The sequence below is a fragment of the Salvelinus fontinalis genome, chromosome 30 (assembly GCF_029448725.1).
Source record: "Salvelinus fontinalis isolate EN_2023a chromosome 30, ASM2944872v1, whole genome shotgun sequence".
Classification (NCBI taxonomy): Eukaryota; Metazoa; Chordata; class Actinopteri; order Salmoniformes; family Salmonidae; genus Salvelinus; species Salvelinus fontinalis.
In genome coordinates this window covers 32553958-32578896 of record NC_074694.1, presented here as the reverse complement: position 1 = coordinate 32578896, position 24939 = coordinate 32553958, and the positions used below count along the sequence as shown (strand labels likewise).

The 24939-nt window shown below is 41.9% G+C and overlaps 1 protein-coding gene across 2 annotated transcripts; it reads right to left on the bottom strand.

Annotated features, from left to right (window-relative positions):
• Positions 1-1741: 1741 nt before the first annotated feature.
• On the bottom strand, positions 1742-24939 carry LOC129829059 (protein mono-ADP-ribosyltransferase PARP9-like). 2 transcript variants are annotated; one of them, XM_055890521.1, is made up of 8 exons: positions 24736-24939; positions 10146-11072; positions 9747-9962; positions 9321-9539; positions 8974-9079; positions 8395-8867; positions 8131-8290; positions 1742-3091 (listed from the first exon to the last, which is right to left on the bottom strand). In XM_055890521.1, exons 2-8 carry the CDS (start codon positions 11031-11033, stop codon positions 2811-2813), a joined length of 2343 nt encoding a protein of 780 aa, XP_055746496.1. In that variant the 5' UTR covers positions 11034-11072; positions 24736-24939; the 3' UTR covers positions 1742-2810. The 2 variants fall into 2 exon arrangements, with proteins under 2 accessions (XP_055746496.1, XP_055746497.1); XM_055890522.1 differs by having other exon boundaries at positions 9004-9079; positions 24736-24938.

Genomic DNA, 24939 nt, shown 5'->3' with positions numbered 1-24939 from the left:
GACAATAAAAGGCCACTCTAAAATGTGCAGTTTTGTCACACAACACAATGCCACCGATGTTTCAAGTGTTGAGGGAGCGTACAATTGGCATGCTGACAGCCGGAATGTCCACCAGAGCTATTGCCAGAGAATTGAATGTTCATTTCGCTACCTTAAGCCGCCTCCAACGTCATTTTAGAGCATTTGGCAGTACGTCCAACCGGCTACAGACAGCATGTAACCACGCCAGCCCAGGACTTCCACATCTGTCTTCTTCACTTACGTGATGGTCTGAGACAAGCCACCCGGACAGCTGATGAAACTGTGGGTTTGCACAACCGAATAATTTCTGCACAAACTGTCAGAAACCATCTCAGGCAAGGCCATCTGCTTGCTCGTCATCCTCACCAGGGTCTTGACCTGACTGCTCTTCATGGATGAATCCCAGTTTCAACTGTACCGGGCAGAAGGCAGACTGTGTTATTGTTGTGTGGGCGAGCTGTTTGCTGATGTCAACGTTGTGAACGGAGTGCCCCATTGTGGGGGTGGGGTTATGGTATGGGCAGGCATAAGCTACGGACAACAAACACAATTGCATTTGATCGATGACACTTTGAATGCAGATACCGTGACGAGATCCTGAGGCCCACTGTCGTGCCATTCATCCGCCGCCATCACGTTTCAGCACGCCCCCATTCCTGGAATGTGAAAAAGTCCTAGTTGTCACCCATTGATAATGTTTGGGATGCTCTGGTAGGTCAGCGTTCCAGTTCCCGCCAATATCCGGCAACTTCGCACAGCCATTGAAGAGTGGACAACATTCCACAAGCAACAGCCTGATCAACTCTATGAGAAGCAGATGTTGCGTGGCATGAGGCAAATGGTGGTCACACCAGATACTGACTGGTTTGCCAATCCACGTCTTTTTTAAGGTATCTGTGACCAAGATGCACATCTTTATTCCCAGTCATGTGAAATCCATAGATTAGGGCCTAATGAATGCGTTTCAATTTACTGATTTCCTTAAATGATCTGTAACTCAGTAAGATCTTTGAAATTGTTGCATATTGCGTCTATATTTTTGTTCAGTGTACATTCCATAACAAGTGAAAGCAAAGGGAGTCTGGTTAAACCTCAAATCATATTTTAATGATTTATGTACTAGGTGGAAGTACAGTATCAGTATGTAAGCAGTTACAGTATATTTAATTGTTTAACGCAATATGGCAAAATCCTACTCTGTAGTCCTTCCAAGTTGCTCATGTAACAGGGTTGGTTATGTTTCCACTTGCCTCTAAAGAAATGTGTATTTGATGTTCAAGCATTCTTATTGGTTAGTTCAATTCTGATGACAATAAGGGGTGTTGTGATTGGCCCCACTTGCAGATAGGGGGAGATCGCGAACGTCAGGTCTTCCCAGTATGAAAATGTGATGCAAGGGGTAGGTCACGTTCTGAATACTGTTTTCTATTTTACAATGTGTACAAGTTTGCTGTACGTTACTGATTTTATACATGTGTGGGTATATGGTACCTGTTAGGGATTGAGGGGCTTTCTGGGATGTGCTTTGGCATATGATTGCTGTAAATAATTGTGTTAGCTAGCATACACCGATGTCATGGTCACATAAGCCACGGCTAACACAGTTGTCTTCATGCTACAGATTTTGTCATCGACAGCCATCAACACTGTTAAGCCCTGCACAACTAACGTGCTGTTTCCCATTTAACAACAGCAGAAATAAATGATGCTCAACTGGGACCACTGGCCGAAGTTATTTATTATTATAAAACACAACGCATGGAGAGTACACTATACATCTGTTACACTCATTGCCAGAATATTGTGAACCATAACCTTTTAACATGCATCTAATAAAATAGTTTATTGCATTGTTCATTGATGGCTAGTGTAGAGTTCTGTTTTTTATGTAACAGTATCATCCAGTGTAATAAAAGCAAATTACTGTCTACCAAAGCATGTTGCTATACTTTTACATAATGCTATCACAATACGAACTCATTACAAAACAAGCAAAGGATTGTCAGTATTATCAATAAAAATTACATAACATTTACAACCCATTGCTGAGAACATTTATTCAACAATTGCATTCATTTTGTTGGTTATAAACTGAAACCATAGTGCTTTGATACTGAAGCAGAAATTGAAACAAAACCATGACAAAAAAAAACAATATAAATGTGATGCAAACATGTCTGAATTGAATTTCCCTCCACCCAGACCAAGCCTCAAGAAATCTGTCCCGCAGCGCGTGCCGTCCATTGGTCTGACATGCGTGTTTGGAAACATGCGAGTGCAAGACCAAGTCAAGCTTCAGCGCTTGATTAAGACGGCGGGAAGGATAATTGGTATAGATCAAGAATCAGTCACCAACCTATACACAAAACTAAAACTTGAAAGCATTTTACAGGACAGTACACATCCCCTTCACTCCAAACTCAGTCGCAGCAGCAGCCGGACAAGGGGAGACTTCTTCATAAAGAAGATCAAAACAGATAGATATGGGGACTCTTTTACTCCAACAGTCATTAGGCTGTATAATAGCCTGTTGGTCCCTCGAGTATTCAGCATATTGCACTTTCACTTTAAATGTGTAGCTATATCACTTTGAATTAATTATATTGTGTAGTTTCTCGGTTTTCATGTACAGTCTTCAGCACATGACCAAATTAATTTCCCCGATGGGATAATAAAGTGGATCTATATCCAGTTTTCCTGCATAGTCTAGGGTAAAGCACAAAATAAAGATACATATGGTTATTTTAAAACAAAATTACTTCATGACAATTTTTCACCCATTATCAACTTCATTCTTTTTTGCAGATGATCAGATATTCAGGTAGGGCCTGGTGACCATTGAAGATGACACAGGTGTCCACACCCCCTTTCACGCTGTCATAAAGAGTGATGGGGTCTCCACTGGGCATCACCGGTGGCACAATAAGATCTGATGAGCCATGTGTGGACTTCCCTGTCAGCACTTGCGCCTCAACGAAGTACAGGTATGCCTCGTCTGCCAAGCCTTTCCACTGCTTCTTTGCCCCATCCACGCTGCCACTGAAGTAGATCCCCTCTCCGTAGGCTAGCTCTACAGATGAAAGAAACACATCAATAATGAAATTAAAGATGCACTATCCAGAAATCGCTCCTCCATTTCCTGGTTGCTAAAATTGGAATAGTTAGCCTAATTTCAGTTTGTGACAAAACAAGCAAGTATAGTGTAGAGAATCATTGTAACATCTAAACCACTGAAATATATTTTCCACAACCAAAAATATTGTATTTTCAGTTGTTCGAAGCTGGTATACAAAAACTAAACTTAAGAACCGGAAGCACAGAAATAGAACAGATCTACCACTTCTTAGACTTGCTTTCGATGAGTGACAGATCTATAAAACACACATTTTTATGTGAATTTGGGTTGGGTCTAGGGTTGCACATTTTTGGGAATATTCAGAGGTGGAAATTTTGTTGGAATTAACATGTTAAATGTAGATGTTTTTTTGCATTGGATATAAACTCAGCAAAAAAGAAACGTCCTCGCACTGTCAACTGCGTTTGTCTTCAGCAAACTTAACATGTGTAAATATTTGTATGAACATAAGATTCAACAACTGAGACATAAACTGAACAAGTTCCACAGACATGTGACTGACAGAAATGGAATAATGTGTCCCTGAACAAAGGGGGGTCAAAATCAAAAGTAACAGTCAGTATCTGGTGTGGCTACCAGCTGCATTAAGTACTGCAGTGCATCTCCTCCTCATGGACTGCACCAGGTTTGCCAGTTCTTGCTGTGAGATGTTACCCCACTCTTCCACCAAGGCACCTACAAGTTCCCAGACATTTCTGGGGGGGAATGGCCCTAGCCCTCACCCTCCGATCCAACAAGTCCCAGACGTGCTCAATGGGATTGAGATCCGGGATCTTCGCTGGCCATGGCAGAACACTGACATTGCTGTCTTGCAGGAAATCACGCACAGAACGAGCAGCATGGCTGGTGGCATTGTCATGCTGGAGGGTCATGTCAGGATGAGCCTGCAGGAAGGGAACCACATGAGGGAGGAAGATGTCTTCCCTGTAACGCACAGCGTTGAGATTGCCTGCAATGACAACAAGCTCAGTCCTATGATGCTGTGACACACCACCCCAGACCATGTCGGACACTCCACCTCCAAATCGATCCCGCTCCAGAGTACAGGCCTCGGTGTAACGCTCATTCCTTCAACGATAAACGTGAATCTGACCATCACCCCATGTAAGACAAAACCGAGAGTCGTCGTCAGAGAAGAGCACTTTTTGCCAGTCCTGTCTGGTCCAGCAACGATGGGTTTGTGCCCATAGGCGACGTTGTTGCCGGTGATGGCTGGTGAGAACCTGCCTTACAACAGGCCTACAAGTCCTCAGTCCAGCCTCTCTCAGCCTATTGCGGACAATCTGAACACTGATGGAGGGATAGTGCATTCCTGGTGTAACTCGGGCAGTTGTTGCCATCCTGTACCTGTCCTGTAGGTGTGATGTTCAGATGTACCGATCCTGTGCAGGTGTTGTTACACGTGGTCTGCCACTGCGAGAACGATCAGCTGTCTGTCTGGTCTCTCTGTAGCACTGTCTTAGGCGTCTCACAGTACGGACATTGCAATTTATTGCCCTGGCCACATCTGCAGTCCTCATGCCTCCTTGCAGCATGCCAAAGGCACGTTCACGCAGATGAGCAGGGACCCTGGGCATCTTTCTTTTGGTGTTTTTCAGTCAGTAAAAAGGCCTCTTTAGTGTCCTAAGTTTTCATAAGTGTGACCTTAATTGCCTACCGTCTGTAAGCTGTTAGTGTCTTAACAACCGTTCCACAGGTGCATGTTCATTAATTGTTTATGGTTCATTGAACAAGCATGGGAAACAGTTTTTAAACCCTTTACAATGAAGATCTGTGAAGTTATTCTGATTTTTACGAATTATCTTTGAAAGACAGGGTCCTGGAAAATGTCAGTTTCTTTTTTTGTTGAGTTTATTTACCATATGGAGACAGAAACATAAACATTGTACCTTATCATAAGTAGACATAATTGCAAATGATTAAATCCTTCCAATAGAAAAAAAACAAAAAACAATTTAGTTACAAATTGAACTTTAATTAATTGATTTCACTGAACAAAATAAATTATTGAATGATCCCCAATGCTCAATCACATCTCCCAAAAATGTTTTCAACATACATCTGTAAAATGATAGTCTAGAAACTAAAGCTTTGGTTGTCTTCCTCTCAGGCTTCCATGTCTTCTCCTTGGACCTCAATGGCCACCTTTTGAACATCAGATTCTGAGGCCGCATCTTCACTGTCACTTTCCAACCTTGTTGAGGATGGCTCATCGGGATCAAAAAGCCTCAAATTTGCCCGGATGACCACCAATTTTTCAACCCTTGTATTGGTCAACCTGTTGCGTGTTTTGGTGTGTGTTCCAAAACAAGAACCAGTTGCGCTCTGAGGCGGCTGATGTTGGTGGGATTTGGAGGATGGAGGCAATAGGGGAAAGAGCCTCAGATCCACAAAGTCCCTTCCACCAGGTGGCTGATGAGATATGTTGGCACGACTAGCATATTGCATCTCCATCCCAAAGCCCTTGCTTGGAAGTGTACTTCGCTAGACTGCCAAGAACCTTGCCCTCATCCAGGCCAAGGTGGCGAGACACAGTAGTGATGACACCATAGGCCTTGTTGATCTCTGCACCAGACAGGATGCTCTTGCCAGCATACCTGGGGTCCAACATGTACGCTGCGGCTGTGCATGGGCTTCAGGCAGAAGTCTTCACGCTTTTTGAATGTATTTCAGAACTGCAGTTTCATCTGCTTGGAGCAACAGTGAAGTGGGCAGGGCAGTACGGATCTCTCTTACATCTGCAAGCAGAGTCTGAACATCAGACAGGATGGCATCGTCTCCCTCAATCCGTGCAATGGCTACTGCTATATGTTTCAGGAGTTTCAGGCTGCTTACCACTCTCTCCCAAAATACATCATCCAGGAGGATCCTCTTGATGGGGCTGTCCATAATCGGCAGACTGTGATATGGCCATTTCTTGGAGAGACTCCTTCCCGTCCATGAGACTGTCAAACATGATGACAACACCACCCCAACGTGTGTTGCTGGGCAGCATCAATGTGGTGCTCTTATTCTTCTCACTTTGCTTGGTGAGGTAGATTGCTGCTATAACTTGATGACCCTTCACATACCTAACCATTTCATTGGCTCTCTTGTAGAGTGTATCTATTGTTTTCAGTGCCATGATGTCCTTGAGGAGCAGATTCAATGCATGAGCAGCACAGTCAATGGGTGTGATGTGAGGGTAGGACACCTCCACTTTAGACCAAGCAGCCTCATGTTCACAGCATTGTCTGTCACCAGTTCAAATACCTTCTGTGGTACAAGGTCATTGATTGTCTTCAGCTCATCTGCAATGTAGAGACCGGTGTCTGTTGTCCCTTGTGTCTGTGCTCTTGTAGAATACTGGTTGAGGGGTGGAGATGTAGTTAATTGTTCCTTGCCCACGAACATTCGACCACCCATCAGAGATGATTGCAATACAGTCTGCTTTGTTTGACCTTCACTTGAACTCTGCAACCAGTAAATGAGTAGATTAAGCATCTCTGGTTGGAGGGGGGTGTATGCTGGGTCGAAGAAAATTCAGAAATATCTTCCAATACACATTGCCTGTGAGCAGAGGTGAACCAGTTGCATACACAGCTCGAGCAAGAAATTCATCGGCATTTCTTTGACTACGTTCCTCCATTGAGTCAAAAAAATGTCTGATTCCAGGAGGACCATGAGCTGTTGCTATCGATAAGGTGTCCGATTCATAATTTTCACCTCGAATAGAAGTATAGGGACTTTTGTCAGAGGTTGCTTGCTGAGAGCGCTGAGGGAACTTTATGCACTTGGCCAGATGATTCTGCATCTTTGTTGCATTCTTCACATATGATTGGACACAGTATGTACACAGCTTCTCCTTCTACATTTGCTGCAGTGAAATTTCTCCACACATCAGGTGGTGCACGTGCAATTTTCCTGTAGAGATAAGGGGGGTGATGAGTAAATAAAAAATAAAAAAATACAATTCCATGTACAGATAAATTGTTAAGCAGTTAGATTAAACTCCTCCTTTGTACGATAAATGTTTTAAAATGACGCATGTATGGAAACAGGTGAATTAACACTCCTCAGCAGGCTCAAACAAGCTAAAATCCACATGGTAGCAAAAACTAACTAGCAGAAATTGTTAACAAGTTAGAAATGATTTAAACACAATTTGCTGTAGGCTACTATTTACTAGTTAACAAAAAAATCATATATGTCATATAAAATATATTCACCCACCCAGTATTATAATCAAGACTTACCAGAAAGCATGTAGTCCTTGGCTCAGACAGTGTAGAAGTGTGGGCTCAATAGCATCTCATTAGTGTATTAGTGTATCTTGAGAATCAGCTAAACATGTGATGGAAGAATGCACTGTGCGTGCAGAGGGTAAGCAAAATTCCCCAAAATCCCAGGCTTAAGTTCCCACGGAAAATTTCCTGAAAAATTCCAGAAAGTTTCCGACCTTTTGCAACCCTAGTTGGGTCACCCAAAAGGTTACATATTGCAGTAATACATTAAATTAATTGCTTCACAACAATTATTTCAGAGCTATTCTCCAAACACAGTGCTGGTCCCATAAAAATAGAACACAAAGAATGTCATTAGAATGAATAGAATGTAATTTGTTTTTATTCAAGGGTTGCACCTCCGTCAATCGGTTGCGTCATGCCATTGTTATCAAAGTTCTACAGACGCCTCAGCCATAGTTGCGCCCAAAAGTCGAGTCGTGACCAGTCATTCTGAACGGGGGCTAGTGACTGTTTGGTCTAAATTACACTATAGCGGCCAGGTAATACGATGACATTGCTAAAGTAGGCAAATAATTAGTCGGAAACAACTTTACCATCATTATGATGTCTTCAAATTTACTTTAGACAGCAATGTTGCCTTTAGTGGGCAGAGTTCATCAGCTCCAATTGAGAATGCATTAAGCAGAATATGCAGTTGCAATATTGTGACGCAACGTGCAACCCATGAATAGGTGGCTTCTCTCTTACTGTCAGGTGGTGCAAATTCCCTCTGGAAGCCCACTCTGTTGAGCAGATGACAGTATTGCGCTGGCAGGCGCTGGTACATTCGCTGAGAGGTAGACACGTCCAACTGCTTCTTTTTAAGCTCGAAGACCTGCTTCAGGGCACTGTTCTCCACTTTCTCAACCTGTAACATATTTGCCATAACCATATTTTATTGGTTATCAAGCAGTTAATATCACAGATTGCACCTTTATTGTTAAATCTGTTGTTTCTTGTGCAGACACTCACCCTGACAATTTTATGCCCGGAAAAATTCAGCTTTCTTTGTCTATAGTCAGAACTGCTCTCGTCGACAGGCTTCCTTGGGGAACTGGTGGAAATTCTCAGGCCCATGTCACGCTCCTCATCTTTTGCGAAATCCTCTTGGACTTTGCAGCACATGGCTTCCACCTCTAATACAGCAGCTGTGACATCTCTAGAAGCCCCCTGGATGTTCATGCCGGCACAACCATCTTTAAAGAACACCTCAATGGAAATGTCCCACTTGGTCTGAAAGGTCAGCAGCTTTTCAAACTCATGTTGACCAAAGTGCTGGATGAAATTGTTGCGAATGGTGCCATTCTTGAAGGCAGGATATAAAAGAGAAAACCAGTTTCTGGCCTCTATCAACGTCTCATCAACGGCACTGCTGAGCTCGATATATGGTTGTGCACTTTCGCTTGTATATCTGGAGTCAAAATAGCCAGCTGTGGGCTCAAAACCTTGCAGACGAGACACAAAATAATAATTTAATCCAAAATAGTGTATGCATAGTGCAAAAACCGTTGTATCAAGAGTTCTGTTAACACACAAATGATAACAACATACCACTTCTACTTCTTTTGACTGGGATCTCACCTTGAGCGGAGGCACTGTTGGAGGAGATAGGATATTGTATTGCAACTTGAATAGATTTCAGTTTGTCTTCAAAAGCCTGTGGAAAAGAGCAGAAATATGTGATCACCGGTAACTAGGCTATATCAGCTCTGGTGTCATTAGAAGACAGCAAATAACTAAAGTCTTTGGTTTAGAAATACATGATATTCGCAACTCTTCAGTTTAAAAACGGATAAGTAATTTCAAAAGAGTGAAATCGTCAAAGACCTGTGGGACTATTACTAGGCCACTAAGGATTCGTATGAAAGTGACTGATAATACTTTGATCGTACACATACCCTATATGTCTCAGTGTCCGCTGGATATATAACATAATAGATATCCATGTTCGTTCCATTGTTCTTCTGGGCAAATTCCACTGCTGTGTCCATCATAATCTGCGCAACCTTTTGCTTGTTGAAGCCCAGCACACCAGTACCAATGGCTGGGAAGGAGATTGACGACAGCTGTCTTTTTTGGGCCATGCCCAGACACTTTGAGATGATGTTCCCAAAACTCTGTCATGAGAAGAAAACAGAAAACGAATTTGTAATTTCCTTAATCTATATGTTATATTGATGGACAGTCATAGTAAAATATAGTTAGATATTTGATATACTACCCTTAACATATTGCTAGGAACAAGGTAGGATAACAATTTTATGTTTGATCTCAACAGTACATCTTAGTGTAGTTGAATAGCTTAAAGCCTTATTTGTATTTACCTTTTCAAATGATTGATTTCTGTCAGGACATATCGTGTGGTACACGTAATTGCATGATAATTTGTGTCCAGTGGTCTCAATAACGTCACTATATTTGTTGTAGCATTTGGATATCTCCTCCTGTATGCCTTTTCCAGCCTTTCCCAGAATTGCTTTGGATATTGCCCCGGATGACAAATCAAGGTTGGAAGAAATTGTGTTCACAATGCCGCCTGTCTGTCAATAAAAGACAAGCAAGACAGAATATCAGATCATAGATATATTTCCAAATATATGAAAAGCTTATGTTCAAAATGCTGAACCAGAGCCAAATATCCATACACATTCCTCCATCAATCATGTCTACCATTCAATTCTGATTATTTATAATTTTTATGCTCCATTTTCTACTATTTGTACCTTCTGTCTCTCAATGTATCCTTTTATGAGGTGCAGAGTGACATTGTTGATTTTCATCGAAGTTGAAGTTTTTCCGTGAGTTACAACTGTACTGTATGAAGCCTTAGGTGGCTGCCCCGGAGCCGCCGCTGGTTGACTGTGTGAACCTGATGACCCCAGTATTTCACGGCATGCGCGCTCCATCTCCCCGACCGATAAGTCATCGTGATTGACCAGGCGAACCTCTAAAGGAGCTCCGGAGTAATTGTGATCATGGTACTGTTTCAGGGTTTTAACAATGACGTCTGCACAGAGTGGCAAGGGAAAGTTGAACAGGCCAGAACTTATGGCAGGAATGGCAACAGACTTCAGATGATGTTTCTTCATCACCTCCAGAATGTTTTTAACAGTATTTCCAAGTTGTGGTGTGGCTTTATCAACATCAGATTTTGAGGGCTTGTATGGTAGGTTTGGACCGACGGCATGAATGATCTTCTTGCATGGAAGGTTGCCAGGTAGGGCGACGATGGCTTCTCCCGTAAACAACTTTCCGAAATCGTTTATGTACTGGTCACTCTCTTGCTGGATAACTGGGCCACCGGCATCGCTAAGCGCCTTGGCGAGACCTCCCCCATGACTGAGGTGCACATTGGCCGCGTTGACCACAGCATCTACGCCACGATGAGTGGTAAGGTCATCCCTCCATACAGACACCCTGAGGCCCTTGGACAGCAGGGTAGAAAACCTCATCTCAGGCTTCTTGGACTGTCCTGCACTGGCAGCATCCACACCATGGAGCACGGCAGTGCATCCAAACTTGCTTTGCAGGGCATAAATCAGAGCTTGTCCACATTGGCCCACGATGCTCACCATCTTCTCATCCAGAGGGATATTCACTGACTTGGCCATGGCTCACACAATACAGGGTATCCAATGTTGTTCTGAGGACTGAGGAAAACATTTGCGTTTAAGACGTCATATGCAATTAACACATACATTACACAAAGTCAAATTAGCCTCTTATGAACATGACAACCTTTTATATATTAATTGTTATTATGTTTGTTTGTAATAGCCTACATCATGTAATCCTGATTGGATTTTTCTTTTTTCATTCATAGATGATTCACATGGCCTAGCTTACATTACCAACTAGAGGTCGACCGATTAATTGGAAGGGCCAATTTCTAGTTTTCATAACAATCGGTAAATCGGCATTTTTGGACACCGATTATGGCCGATAACATTGCACTCCACGAGGAGACTGCGTGGCAGGCTGACTACCTGTTATGCGAGTGCAGCAAGGAGCCAAGGTAAGGTGCTAGCTAGCATTAAACTTATCTTATAAAAACAATCAATCTTAACATAATTACTAGTTAACTACACATGGTTGAGGATATTACTATTTTATATAGCTTGTCCTGCGTTGCATATAATCGATGCGGTGCCTGTTTATTTATCATTGAATCACAGCCTACTTCGCCAAACGGGTGATTTAACAAGCGCATTCGCGAAAAAAGCACTGTCATTGCACCAATGTGTACCTAACCATAAACATCAACGCCTTTCTTAAAATCAATACACAAGTATATATTTTTAAACCTGCATATTTAGTTAAGAAATTCATGTTAGCAGGCAATATTATCTAGGGAAATTGTGTGACTTCTCTTGCGTTCATTGCACGCAGAGTCAGGGTATATGCAACAGTTTGGGCCGCCTGGCTCGTTGTGAACTAATTTGCCAGAATCTTACATAATTATGACATAACATTGAAGGTTGTGCAATGTAACAGCAATATTTAGGCTTATGGATGCCACCCGTTAGATAAAATACGGAACGGTTCCGTATTTCACTGAAAGAATAAACGTTTCGTTTTCAAAATTATAGTTTCCGGATTTGACCATATTAATGACCTAAGGCTCATATTTGTGTGTTATTATATTATAATTAAGTATGATTTGATAGAGCAGTCTGACTGAGCGAAGGTAGGCAGCAGCAGGCTCGTAAGCATTCATTCAAACAGCACTTTCCTGCGTTTGCCAGCAGCTCCTTCACAATGCTTCAAGCATTGCGCTGTTTATGACTATCAACTCCCGAGATTAGGCTGGCAATACTAAAGTACCTATTAGAACATCGAATAGTCAAAGGTATATGAAATACAAATGGCATAGAGATAAATAGTCCTATAATTCCTATAATAACTACAACCTAAAACTTCTTACCTGGGAATACTGAAGTCTCATGTTAAAAGGAACCAGCATATGTTCTCATGTTCTGAGCAAGAAACTTAAATGCTAGCTTTTTTTTTTTTTTTTTACATGGCATATATTGCACTTTTACATTCTTCTCCAACACTTTGTTTTTGCATTATTTAAACCAAATGGAACATGTTTCATTATTTATTTGAGACTAAATAGATTTTATTGATGTACTATATTAAGCTAAAGTGTTTATTGAGTATTGTTGTAATTGTCATTATTACAAATCTATATTTATATATATAAAAATATATATAAAAATCTGCCGATTTAGTCGGTATCGGCTTTTTTTTCTATTACCAACACCCTATCAATGTGCATGTTGTTATAATAACTAAATATGATTCTCACATAATCATTTGATAATTATGAAAACAATACTTTATTCACATCAGAGGAACTCTATAGGCTGGGACATCAGATCAAGCTGTTTTGCTGGAACAACACTGACCTTGAGGACTAGGCTATAATCAAAACTGAAAGTAAACTTACTTGACTGATCTGGTTAAATAAGAAAATACACAATAGTCAATAATCACTCACAAGCTCAACACTATTGATTGTAATATTACATTCGAGTAAAGCACAAATAATTGCAGGTTGTAAATTAGGGTTGAATGGCGGGTCATTTTGCAGGGCTCTGGCAGTGCTCCTCCTCCTTCTCCTTGCACAAAGGCGGAGGTAGTGGTCCTGCTGCTGGGTTGTTGCCCTCCAACGGCCTCCTCCACGTCTCCTGATGTACTGGCCTGTCTCCTGGTAGCGCCTCCATGCTCTGGACACTACGCTGACAGACACAGGAAACCTTCTTGCCACAGCTCGCATTGATGTGCCATCCTGGATGAGCTGCACTACCTGAGCCACTTGTGTGGGTTGTAGACTCCGTCTCATGTTACCGCTAGAGTGAAAGCACCGCCAGCATTCAAAAGTGACCAAAACATCAGCCAGGAAGCATAGGAACCGAGAAGTGGTCTGTGGTCACCACCTGCAGAATCACTCCTGTTTTGGGGGTGTCTTGCTAATTGCCTATAATTTCCACCTTTTGTCTATTCCATTTGCACAACAGCATGTGAAATTTATTGTCAATCAATGTTGCTTCCTAAGTGGACTGTTTGATTTCACAGAAGTGTGATTGACTTGGAGTTATATTGTGTTGTTTAAGTGTTCCCTTTTTTTTTTTGAGCAGTGTATTTTAAAATCAAATTCGCTAGCCTATACTTGTAACTTTGTGGGCTGCCACAGAATGGTGGTTTGATCTGTGTGTGTAATTCCAATACAATAACACAGTTCACACTCAAATTAGCCTACTGGAGATAGTTTCATTTATTTACTTGAGACAGCATATACAGTGCATTTGGAAATAAAGTATTTAGACTTGACTATTTTCGCATTTTTATGTTACAGCCGTATTCTAAAATTGATATTTATTTCATCCTCCCAACCTACACACAAAGCAAAAACAGGTTTTTAGAAATGTTTGCAAAAAACATTGTATTTGGGGAGTTTCTCCCATTCTTCTCTACAGATCCTCTCAAGCTCTGTCAGGTTGGATAGGGAGCGTCGCTGCACAGCTATTTGCAGGTCTATCCAGAGATGTTAGATTTGGTTCAAGTCTGGGCTCTGGCTGGGCCACTCAAGGACATTCAAAGACTTGTCCTGAAGCCACTTCTGTGATGTCTTGGCTGTGTGCTTAGGGTCTTTGTCCTGTTAGGTGAACCTTTGCCCCAGTCTGAGATCCTGAGTGCTCTGGAGCAGGTTTTCATCAAGGAGCTCTGTACTTTGCTCCATTCATCTTTCCCTTGATCCTGACTAGTCTCCCAGTCCCTGCCACTGAAAAAAAACATACCCACAGCATGATGCTGCCACCATCAAACTTCACCATAAGGATGGTGCCAGGTTTACTCCAGATGCGATACTTAGCATTTCATCAGACTAGAGAAAATTGTTTCCTCATGGTCTGAGAGTCTTTAGGTGCCTTTTGGCAAACTCCAAGCGGGCTGTCATGTGCATTTTACTGAGGAGTGGCTTCCGTCTGGCCATTCTACCATAAGGCCTGATTGGTGGAGTGCTGCAGAGATGATTGCTCCATCTCCACAGAAAAACTCTGGAGCTCTGTCAGTGACCATCCCTGACCAAGGCCCTTCTCCCCCGATTGCTCAGTTTAGCCGGGCGGCCAGCTCTAGGAACTGTCTTGGTGGTTCCAAATTTCTTCCATTTAAGAATGATGGAAGCCACTGTGTCCTTGGGGACCTTCAATAATGAAGAAATGTTGCGTTACCCTTCTGTTATCCTGTCTTGGAGCTCTACGGACAATTCCTTCGACCTCATGGCTTGGTTTTTGCTCTGACCATGCACTGTCAACTGTGGGACCTTACATAGACAGGTGTGTGCCTTTCCAAATCATGTCCAATCAACATAATTGACCACAGGTGGACTCCAATCAAGTTGTAGAAACAGGATGCACCGGAGCTCAATTTCGAGTCTCACAGCAAAGGGCCTGAATACTTGTGTAAGTAAGGTATTTCTGTTTTTATTGGCTATTGTGTGTAGATTGATTGGGGGAAAAACATTATTTAATCGATTTTAGAATAAAGCAGTTGGCTGATCCATTTGTGGTTTCAGGGTGGATGAAAACAGAGTTGGGTGCTGTGGAATCGGCGAAGGTAACCAGAAGTGGTTTGTGATAGTTTGTTTATGCTGATCAGAAGGAGCAGGCGCTCCACCTTAAACGAATGGTGGCAAGAGATGGGAATTGTTTTGCTCTCAAGAAAAGGGTGCCATTGAAAGGAGTAATTATTGGGGTAGCAGTAAATGTGAAAGTTGACCAACTGAAGGGGAAGATTACCGGTAGGGATGCACGATATATCAGTGAACATATTGGAATCGGACAATATAACAAAAATGCCAACATTATTATAAGCCCAACGTCTAGTTTAATGCCGACATTAATAACTGATGTCAAAGCTACAGTGCATACATACCTATATAAAAACGTACGTACAGTTGAAGTCGGAAGTTTACATACACTTAAGTTGGACTCATTAAAACTCGTTTTTCAACCACTCCACAAATGTCTTGTTAACCTGTCTAGGATGAGAGTGCCGCTAGCGGCACTCCCCCCCCACCCCCACTGAAAAACCAGTGCCGCGAAATTCAAAAAAGATATATTTTTAAATATTTAACTTTCACACATTAAAGTCCAATACAGCTAATGAAAGACACAGATCTTGTGAATCCAGCCAATATGTCCGATTTTTAAAATGTTTTACAGGGAAGACACAATATGTAAAGATGTACATCTATTACCTAAAAATACATTAGCATAATCCACCATCTTTTATTTGTCCACCAACACCAGTAGCTATCACCAATTCGGCTAAACTAAGATATTTATAGCCCCTAACCAAGAAAAAAACTCAGATGACAGTCTGATAACATATTTATGGTATGGGATAGGTTTTGTTAGAAAAAAGTGCATATTTCAGGTAGATGGCATAGGTTACAATTGCACCCACCGTCACAAATGGAATAGAAAAACTACTTAGAGCAACGTGTTTACCTACTTACTAATCATCAAACATTTCGTAAAAATACACAGCATACACGAATCGAAAGACACAGATCCTGTGAATACAGACAATATTTCAGATTTTCTAAGTGTCTTACAGCGAAAACACAATAAATCGTTATATTAGCATAGCACATAGCACATAGCAGCCCAGCATTGATTCTAGCCAAAGTGAGCGATAAAAGTCAACATCGCCAAAATATATTAATTTTTTCACTAACCTTCTCAGAATTCTTCAGATGACACTCCTGTAACATCATATTACACAATCCATATAGAGTTTGATCGAAAATGTTTATATTTAGCCACCAAAATCATGGTTAGACAATGTGAAATGTAGCTCAGCTGGTCAGAAAATGTCCTTGCGCCACTTAGACAGTGATCTACTCTTATACATAAATACTCATAAACGTGACTAAAAAATATAGGGTGGACAGGGATTGATAGACAATTTAATTCTTAATACAATCGCGGAATTACATTTTTTAAATTATCCTTACTTTTCAATACAGTTTGCGCCAAGCGAAGCTACGTCAAAAAACATGGCGTCCTAAGCTACTACTTTTGACAGAAACACGATTTATCATAATAAAAATGTCCTACTTTGAGCTGTTCTTCCATCAGTATCTTGGGCAAAGGATCCTTTCTTGGGTCCAATCGTCTTTTGGTGGAAAGCTGTCCTCTTGCCATGTGGAAATGCCAACTGCGTTCGGGATGAACTGGAAGCGTGCCCAGCAATTCACAGCGTTTCATAAATAAATGTCCCAAAATCGCACTAAACGGATATAAATTGCTATAAAACGCTTTAAATTAACTACCTTATGATGTTTTTAACTCCCATAACGAGTAGAAACATGACCAGAGTAATATTACTCCCTCCACTAATGCTTGGAACAAGTGCGGGTCGATGTCCTCCACGCGCATTACGCAGCAAGAAAAGACTTGCTAGCTACAGGTTTTTTTAATTTATAGTGCCTGTGAACGCGCAATCGACCCCATTCAAATCGTCATCACGTAAAGGCATCCAGGGGAAGACGTAAGCAGTGTCCGTATAGTCATAGCAATAACAGTGCCCTTTTAACTGACTCCAGAACAGTGGCCAAAATTTCTGAAATCTGACTCCATGTCAGGGAAATTGCTGTAGAATGGGTTCTGTTCCACTTAGACAAAATTTCAGCTCCTATAGAAACTATAGACTGTTTTCTATCCAATAATAATATGCATATTGTACGATCAAGAACTTTGTGGGAAGCCGTTTCAAAAATTACACGATTAGCATAAATAGTCACAACAGCGCCCCCATCCTCAACAGGTTAACAAACTATAGTTTTGGCAAGTCGGTTGCTTTGTTGGAAAAATTACTTGTGTCATGCTCAATTGTTTACAGACAGATTATTTCACTGTATCACAATTCCAGTGGGTCAGAAGTTTACATACACTAAGTTGACTGTGCCTTTAAATTCTTGCCACTAGGGGGGTGCCATTTCGACATAGCACAAATTCGTATCCAAATTAAACTGCCTCGTACTCAATTCTTGCTCGTACAATATGCATATTATTATTACTATTGGATAGAAAACACTCTCTAGTTTCTAAAACCGTTTGAATTATATCTGTGGGTGAAACAGAACTCGACTTAGAGCAATTTTCCTATGTATATGTCAGAGTGCAGAATTTTGCTGGCTGTCCCCAGACCTGTGTATTCATTTGCCTGTCCTCTATTGGTTGAGATGCACTGCATACGCCTTCCCCTGGTTGTTAGCGAATAGGGAGAGTTGAAATGGAGTCTCTACGCAGTTCAGAAAGTTGATAAATGGATTGGAATCGAAGTGTCCACCCTTATGGATCTTCGCGCTGACGCAGAAAGGGCCTTGGAATGTCTTTTTAGAAGCTCTGGTTTTAGAAACTAGATATATCCGGCTCTGTTTTTATTCGATATAGGCTTTAAAGACATCATAATCTTGTTATTTTAAACCGATTTATATCAGTTTATGTCAGTATATTGCGATTTTCGGGCATTTTATTTTCTGATGTTGTATTGAGTTGGGTATCTCTCTCTCTCGAATGCCATTGTGTACTGCTAATTGCAACGTCGAAGGAAACATTCTCCAACCCAGCAACGATTCTTTTGGCCAACGGACACCTTTCCCAAGATTCTGATGGGAGTTCAGCTAATAGTAAGTACTATTTATGCTGATAATTCGTTGTTCTGTTGAAAAAGTAAAATGCATCGGACGCCATTATTTTCCGTGTAGCCTTGCGCTATCGCACCCTGTATTGCACCCAGTATTGCGCAGTTAGGTTAATTTAAAAAATGTAATTCAGCGATTGCATTACGAACTAATTTGTCTTTCAATTGCTGTCCATCCTGTATTTTTTAGTCAAGTTTATGATTATTTATTGATTAGACTAGGTGACTCTCCAAGATGGCGCCCGAAATTTTCTGGGGAGCTTGGCAACTTTTCTCATTGTATAAGCACGATTTGTGCCGCTAAATATGCACATTTTCGAACAAACTCTATATGCATTGTGTAATATGATGTTACAGGACTGTCATCTGAAGAATTCTGAGAAGGTTAGTGAAAATTAATATATTTTGGTGGTGAAAACGTTATCGCTATGTTTGGCTGGAATCAATGCTGTTGTTTGGTTTGCTACTGTGCTAAGCTAATATAACGCTATATTGTGTTTTCGCTGTAAGACACTTAGAAAATCTGAAATATTGTCTGGATTCACAAGATCTGTCTTTCCATTGCTGTACGCTGTGTATTTTTAAGAAATGTTTTATGAGTAATTAGGTAATACACGTTGCTCTCTGTAGTTATTCTAGTCGATTTGTGATGGTGGCTGCAATGGTAAACTATGATTTATACCTGAAATATGCACATTTTTCTAACAAAACATATGCTATACAATAAATATGTTATCAGACTGTCATCTGATGGGGTTGTTTCTTGGTTAGTGGCTATTTATATCTTTATTTGGCCAAATTTGTGATAGCTACTGATGGAGTAATAAAAGTGGAGTCTTTTGCTAACGTGGTTAGCTAATAGATTTACATAGTTTCTTCCCTGTAAAACATTTTAAAAATCAGAAATGATGGCTTGATTACCAAGATGTTTATCTTTCATCTGGTGTCTTGGACTTGTGATTTAATGATATTTAGATGCTACTATTTACTTGTGACACTATGCTAGCCTATGCTAGTCAGCTTTTTTACTGGTGGGGGTGCTCCCGGACCCGGGTTTGTGAGGAAGTAGAGGTTAAACAGCTTGGAAAATTCCAGAAAATGATGTCATGGCTTTAGAAGCTTCTGATAGGCTAATTGACATCATTTGAGTCAATTGGAGGTGTACCTGTGGATGTATTTCAAGGCCTACCTTCAAACTCAGTGCCTCTTTGCTTGACATCATGGGAAAATCAAAAGAAATCAGCCAAGACCTCAGAAAATAAATTGTAGACCTCCACAAGTCTGGTTCATCCTTGGGAGCAATTTCCAAACGCCTGAAGGTACCATGTTCATCTGTTCAAACAATAGTATGCAAGTATAAACACCATGGGACCACGCAGCCGTCATAACGCTCAGGAAGGAGACGAGTTCTGTCTCCTAGAGATGAACGTACTTTGGTGCGAAAATTGCAAATCAAATCTCAGAACAACAGCAAAGGACCTTGAAGACGCTGGAGGAAACAGGTACAAAAGTATCTATATCCACAGTAAAACGAGTCCTATATCGACATAACCTGAAAGGCCGCTCAGCAAGGAAGAAGCCACTGCTCTAAAACCGTCATAAAAAAGCCAGACTACGGATTGCAACTGCACATGGGGACAAAGATCGACTTTTTGGAGAAATGTCCTCTGGTCTGATGAAACAAAAATATAACTGTTTGGCCATAATGACCATCTTTATGTTTGGAGGAAAAAGGGGGAGGCTTGGAAACCGAAGAACAGCATCCCAAATGTGAAGCACGGGGGTGGCAGCATCATGTTGTGGGGGTGCTTTGCTGCAGGAGGGACTGGTTCCATTCACAAAATAGATGGCATCATGAGGCAGGAAATTATGTGGATATATTGAAGCAACATCTCAAGACATCAGTCAGTAAGTTAAAGCTTGGTCGCAAATGGGTCTTCCAAATGGACAATGACCCCAAGCATACTTCCAAAGTTGTTGCAAAATGGCTTAAGGACAACAAAGTCAAGCTATTGGAGTGGCAAAGCCCTGACCTCAATCCTATAGAAAATTTGTGGGCAGAACTATAGCTACTGAAACAGATTATGTTGTGTTATTTGACATGTATCTTTTTTGACACGCAAAGACCCAAACGGCATTCCATAGAAATCCTGGTTGAGAATGAAACGACTGAACAAATGAACAACGAAACAGCACAGCAAGTAAGTAAAAGAAATAGGTTTTGATTATGTTTTACTGGTAAATGGGGACATACGTAAATGCCAACAAAATTACTTTTTGGTCAGTGTGGTGTGTGTGTGTGTAACCTTTATTTAACTAGGCAAGTCTTAAGAACTAAATGACTACTGAAACAAAGAACATATTTACAATGATGGCCCTGACGACGCTGGGCCAATTGTGCGCCGCCCTATGGGACTCCCAGTCACGGCCGGATGTGATACAGCCTGGATTTGATCCAGGGACTGTAGTGACGCCTCTTGCACTGAGATGCAGTGCCTTAGACCGCAGCATCCATGTGTATGTGTTAACTATTTAACTGTACCAGAATGCTTAAAATGGTCGCTAAAATGTTAAATATCGGCATCGTTTTTTTTTTTGGCAAGGAAAATATCGGATATCGGTATCGGCCAACAATGTCATATCGGTGCATTACTAATTACCGGTGTTTGTGATGCTCGTCGTTTGGTGCGACGCAGACAGGGTGGCGTGAGTGTTGAAACAGAGAGTCGTTGTCTGTTCTTTTGAGTTCTGATGAGTCTTTGCTTGACAAGGTGATGTTTGGATATAAATTATCCTGTACGAGCTTTTGTGCCAAATACATTACATTGTTACAAGTGTTAAGCTTATGGGCATGTGGCAGCAGTGTGTAGGAGGGAGGTTCTTAGGTGTGAGAAGTGTGCAGAAGGCGATGAGACAAAGGATTGTGTAGCATTGGGGAAAGTAGTGGTATGTGTTAATTGTAGGGGTGCCCATGGGGCTGGGGATCAGAAATGGCCGGTGGAAGAGAGGCAGGTTGAGGTTTCCAGGGTTTGAGTAGTGCAGAAGTTGTCATGCTGAGGCAATGAAGGAAGATGGGTCAAGGGGGAGGGATCAAATCAAATTTTATTAGTCACATGCGCCGAATACAACAGGTGACCTCACAGTGAAATGCTTACTTACGAGCCCATAACCAACAATGCAGTTTAAAAAAAAACATGGATAAGAATAAGAAATAAAAGTATCAAGTCATTAAAGAGCAGCAGTAAAGTAGCAATAGCGAGACTATATACAGGGAGGGGTACCGTTACAGAGTCAATGTGCGGGGGCACCGGTTAGTTGAGGTAATATGTCATTAAGGTAGAGTCATTAACGTGACTATGCATAGATGACAGAGAATAGCAGTGGTGTAAAAGAGGGGGAGAGGGCAATGCAAATAGTCTGGGTAGCCATTTGATTAGGTGTTCAGGAGTCTTATGGCATGGGGGTAGAAGTTGTTTAGAAGCCTCTTGGACCTAGACTTGGTGCTCCAGTATCGCTAGCCGTGCGGTAGCAGAGAAAACAGTCTATGACTGGGGTGGCTGGAGTCTGATAATTTTTAAGGCCTTCCTCTGACACGCCTGGTATAGAGGTCCTGGATGGCAGGAAGTTTGGCCCTGGTGATGTACTGGGCCATACGCACTACCCTCTGTAGTGCCTTGCGGTCAGAGGCGGGAGCAGTTGTCATAACAGTCAGTGATGCAACCAGTCAGGATGCTCTCGATGGTGCAGCTGTAAAAACTTGTTGAGGATCTGTGGACCCATGCCAAATCTTTTCAGTCTCCTGAGGGGGAATAGGTTTTGTCGTGCCCTCTTCACGACTGTCTTGTTGTGCTTGGACCATGTTAGTTTGTTGGTGATCTGGACACCAAGGAACTTGAAGCTCTCAACCTGCTCCACTGCAGCCCAGTCAATGAGAATGGGGGCATGTTCGGCCCACCTTTTCCTGTAGTCCACAATCATCTCCTTTGTCTTGATCACGTTGAGGGAAAGGTTGTTGTCCTGGCACCCCATGGCCAGGTCTCTGACCTCCTCCCTATAGGCTGTCTCATCGTTGTTGGTGATCAGGCCTATCACGGTTGTGTCGTCTGCAAACTTAATGGTGTTGGAGTCGTGCTTGGCCATGCAGTCATGAGTGAACAGGGAGTACAGGAGGGGACTGAGCACACACCCCTGAGAGGCCCCTGTGTTGAGGATCAGCGTGGCACATGTTTTGTTACCTACCCTTACTACCTGGTGGCGGCCCGTCAGGAAGTCCAGGATCCAGTTGCAGAGGGAGGTGTTTAGTCCCAGGATCCTTAGCTTAGTGATGAGCTTTGAGGGTAATATGGTTTTGAACGCTGAGCTCTAGTCAATGAATAGCATTCTCATGTAAGTTTTCCTTTTGCCCAGGTGGGAAAGGGCAGTGTGGAGCGCAATAGAGATTGCATCATCTGTGGATCTGTTTGAGCCGTATGCAAATTTGAGTGGGTCTAGGGTTTCTGGGATAATGGTGTTGATGTGAGCCATGACCAGCCTTTCAAAGCACTTCAGGGCTACAGATGTGAGTGCTACGGGTCAGTAGTCATTTAGGCAGGTACCTTAGTGTTCTTGGGCACAGGCACTATGGTGGTCTGCTTAAAACATGTTGGTATTACAGACTCGGACAGGGAGAGGTTGAAAATGTCAGTGAAGACACTTGCCAGTTGGTCAGCACATGCTCGTAGTACACATCCTGGTAATCCGTCTGGCCTTGCGGCCTTGTGAATGTTGACCTGCTTAAAGGTCTTACTCACATCGGCTGCGGAGAGCGTGATCACACAGTCTTCCAGAGCAGCTGGTGCTTTCATGCATGTTTCAGTGTTACTTGCCTCGTAGCGAGCATAAAAGTAGTTTAGCTTGTCTGGTAGGCTCCTGAGAGGAGTGGTGTGAGTAGTAGATCTGTACCAGTACAGAGGGATAGGCCAACAAGTGATATGTTTCAGTAAGATTGTATTTTTAGCAATGGTTATCAACTGTACTGCAGGGATGGAACGTAGGTCGCAGAAAATGTAGGTTGTGGTGGCAGCTGCAGAGGTATTTTGCGAGACTTGACATCAGAATACTTAACAAATTGTTTCTTAACTTCTTAAAGCATTGTTGGTTAGGGGCTTGTAAGTATTTCCCTGTAAGGTCTACTACACCTGTCGTATTTGTCCTACGTGACAAATACATTTTGATTTGAAAAGTTACATGGTGTGTTAAGTGGTAGTGTCCGTTCAGGCTGTTGGCCTGAGGTAGGGCAATATATTTGAAATGTGGAGTAGGGTGGTGGGTTAAAAAAGATAAATAATTTAGTGAGTATGGTTAGATGGTAGGGTATTTGTTGATTGTATTTAATTTTTTTGAGCAAAGTATACGGGAGTTTTACGCCAGTCTAGTAGGTGGCGGTAATGCAACATTTATTGGATGCCAAACGCCGTTAAACCATCGTAGAAGATGTTCCAACTTTACCACAGTTCCAGTTTACTTTTTATATCGTCAGAATGTGAGCACTCAAGCGTTTCAATCGCAGGTGTGTATGTAATGCTCTGTCATGGTTGCTAAAGTTATACACTGTTCGCTCAATTTCAGTTTGAGAGAGAACAAGCACTAACTGGTGCTGCTGGGAATCATCTAAATCGCAATGTAATATTTTCAATAAGCAAAAATATTTTGTTTTAGTCGTTTGAAGCTGGTGGACCAAAACCGAAAGAGAAAGACTCAAGCGCGAGTCTTTGCCAAGTTACAGGAAATAAGATACGGGGGAGGGGAGATTGTTTTGGAATACAGTTCTGTTTCAATTCACCTAGCTTCTTCACAGGGTGAAATCCTGAGAAATTCTATGGGTGTGTTCGTAAATTCACTCTGGAATGTTTGAGTGCGCTCTTAGCGTTCGTAAATACATAACGCTCAGAGAGCGTTCAAAGGCACACACTGGAAGCTCTGGCCGAGGAGTGTTGATCCGAGCGTTCTGACATCAACAACACCCAAACTAACTACTTCCAGACACTAATGAGAACACCGCACTCTGACCATTCTGCTCGCCCTATAGCAAAGCCGGTTTGCCTGTTTATGTTATCTAGAGCGTTGGTGATTGGTCCTGTGCTGCAGGCAATTTAATTACGTTTACTGACATGGTCATATTCAACGGGTGTTGCCAGTTCGTAAATTCCTCAGTTATTCTGTGCTCTAGCACTCGGATGTGAGCGCATGACATCGGAGTAGAGTTGAGTGAATGAGTGAATTTATGAACGCACAATGTGAAGCAACTTTAAACACTTTCCAAATGTCGGTTTTGTTAGACACACTTCCTCTCTGCTTACATGTCAAAATAAAAATCCTGCACGTGCGCCATAAATGGACAACAAATAGCCTACTATCCATGCATCCAAAACACACACTCACTAGCCTAATACAGAAACGGGCTATCTTTAAAACGAGCTTAATCTAACAATCAGTTTCCAGACGACAATATCCCTCCCAACTAACGTACATTGTCACAGCGTATCTGCTGTACTTTTACATCAATCGAACCAACCAGCAAAGTTGCAAAGAAATAGTGAAGCTGCGTAGTCTACTCACCTGACGGCAGCTAATGTTTATAGCAAAGGCAACTGACGAGTCGACTGGATATTAAAAAATATGGAATTCAATGCATCGAGTCGTCGTCGACAAAGCTCAAAACTGAAAGAAATGATCAGTAAAATGACATTTAAACACGCCCCCGTCTTGGAAGCGAAACATAATTAGGCTACCGTTCTCTTAGCAGCAGGATATTATGCTGGC

Coding starts and splice junctions, on each gene's coding strand:
- LOC129829059 (XM_055890521.1), bottom strand. CDS start 11,033: ATGGCCAAGTCAGTGAATATCCCTCTGGATGAGAAGATGGTGAGCATC. Junction 9,963..10,145: donor GATACATTGAGAGACAGAAG/GTACAAATAGTA, acceptor TTTTATTGACAG/ACAGGCGGCATTGTGAACAC. Junction 9,540..9,746: donor GAAATCAATCATTTGAAAAG/GTAAATACAAAT, acceptor TTCTCATGACAG/AGTTTTGGGAACATCATCTC.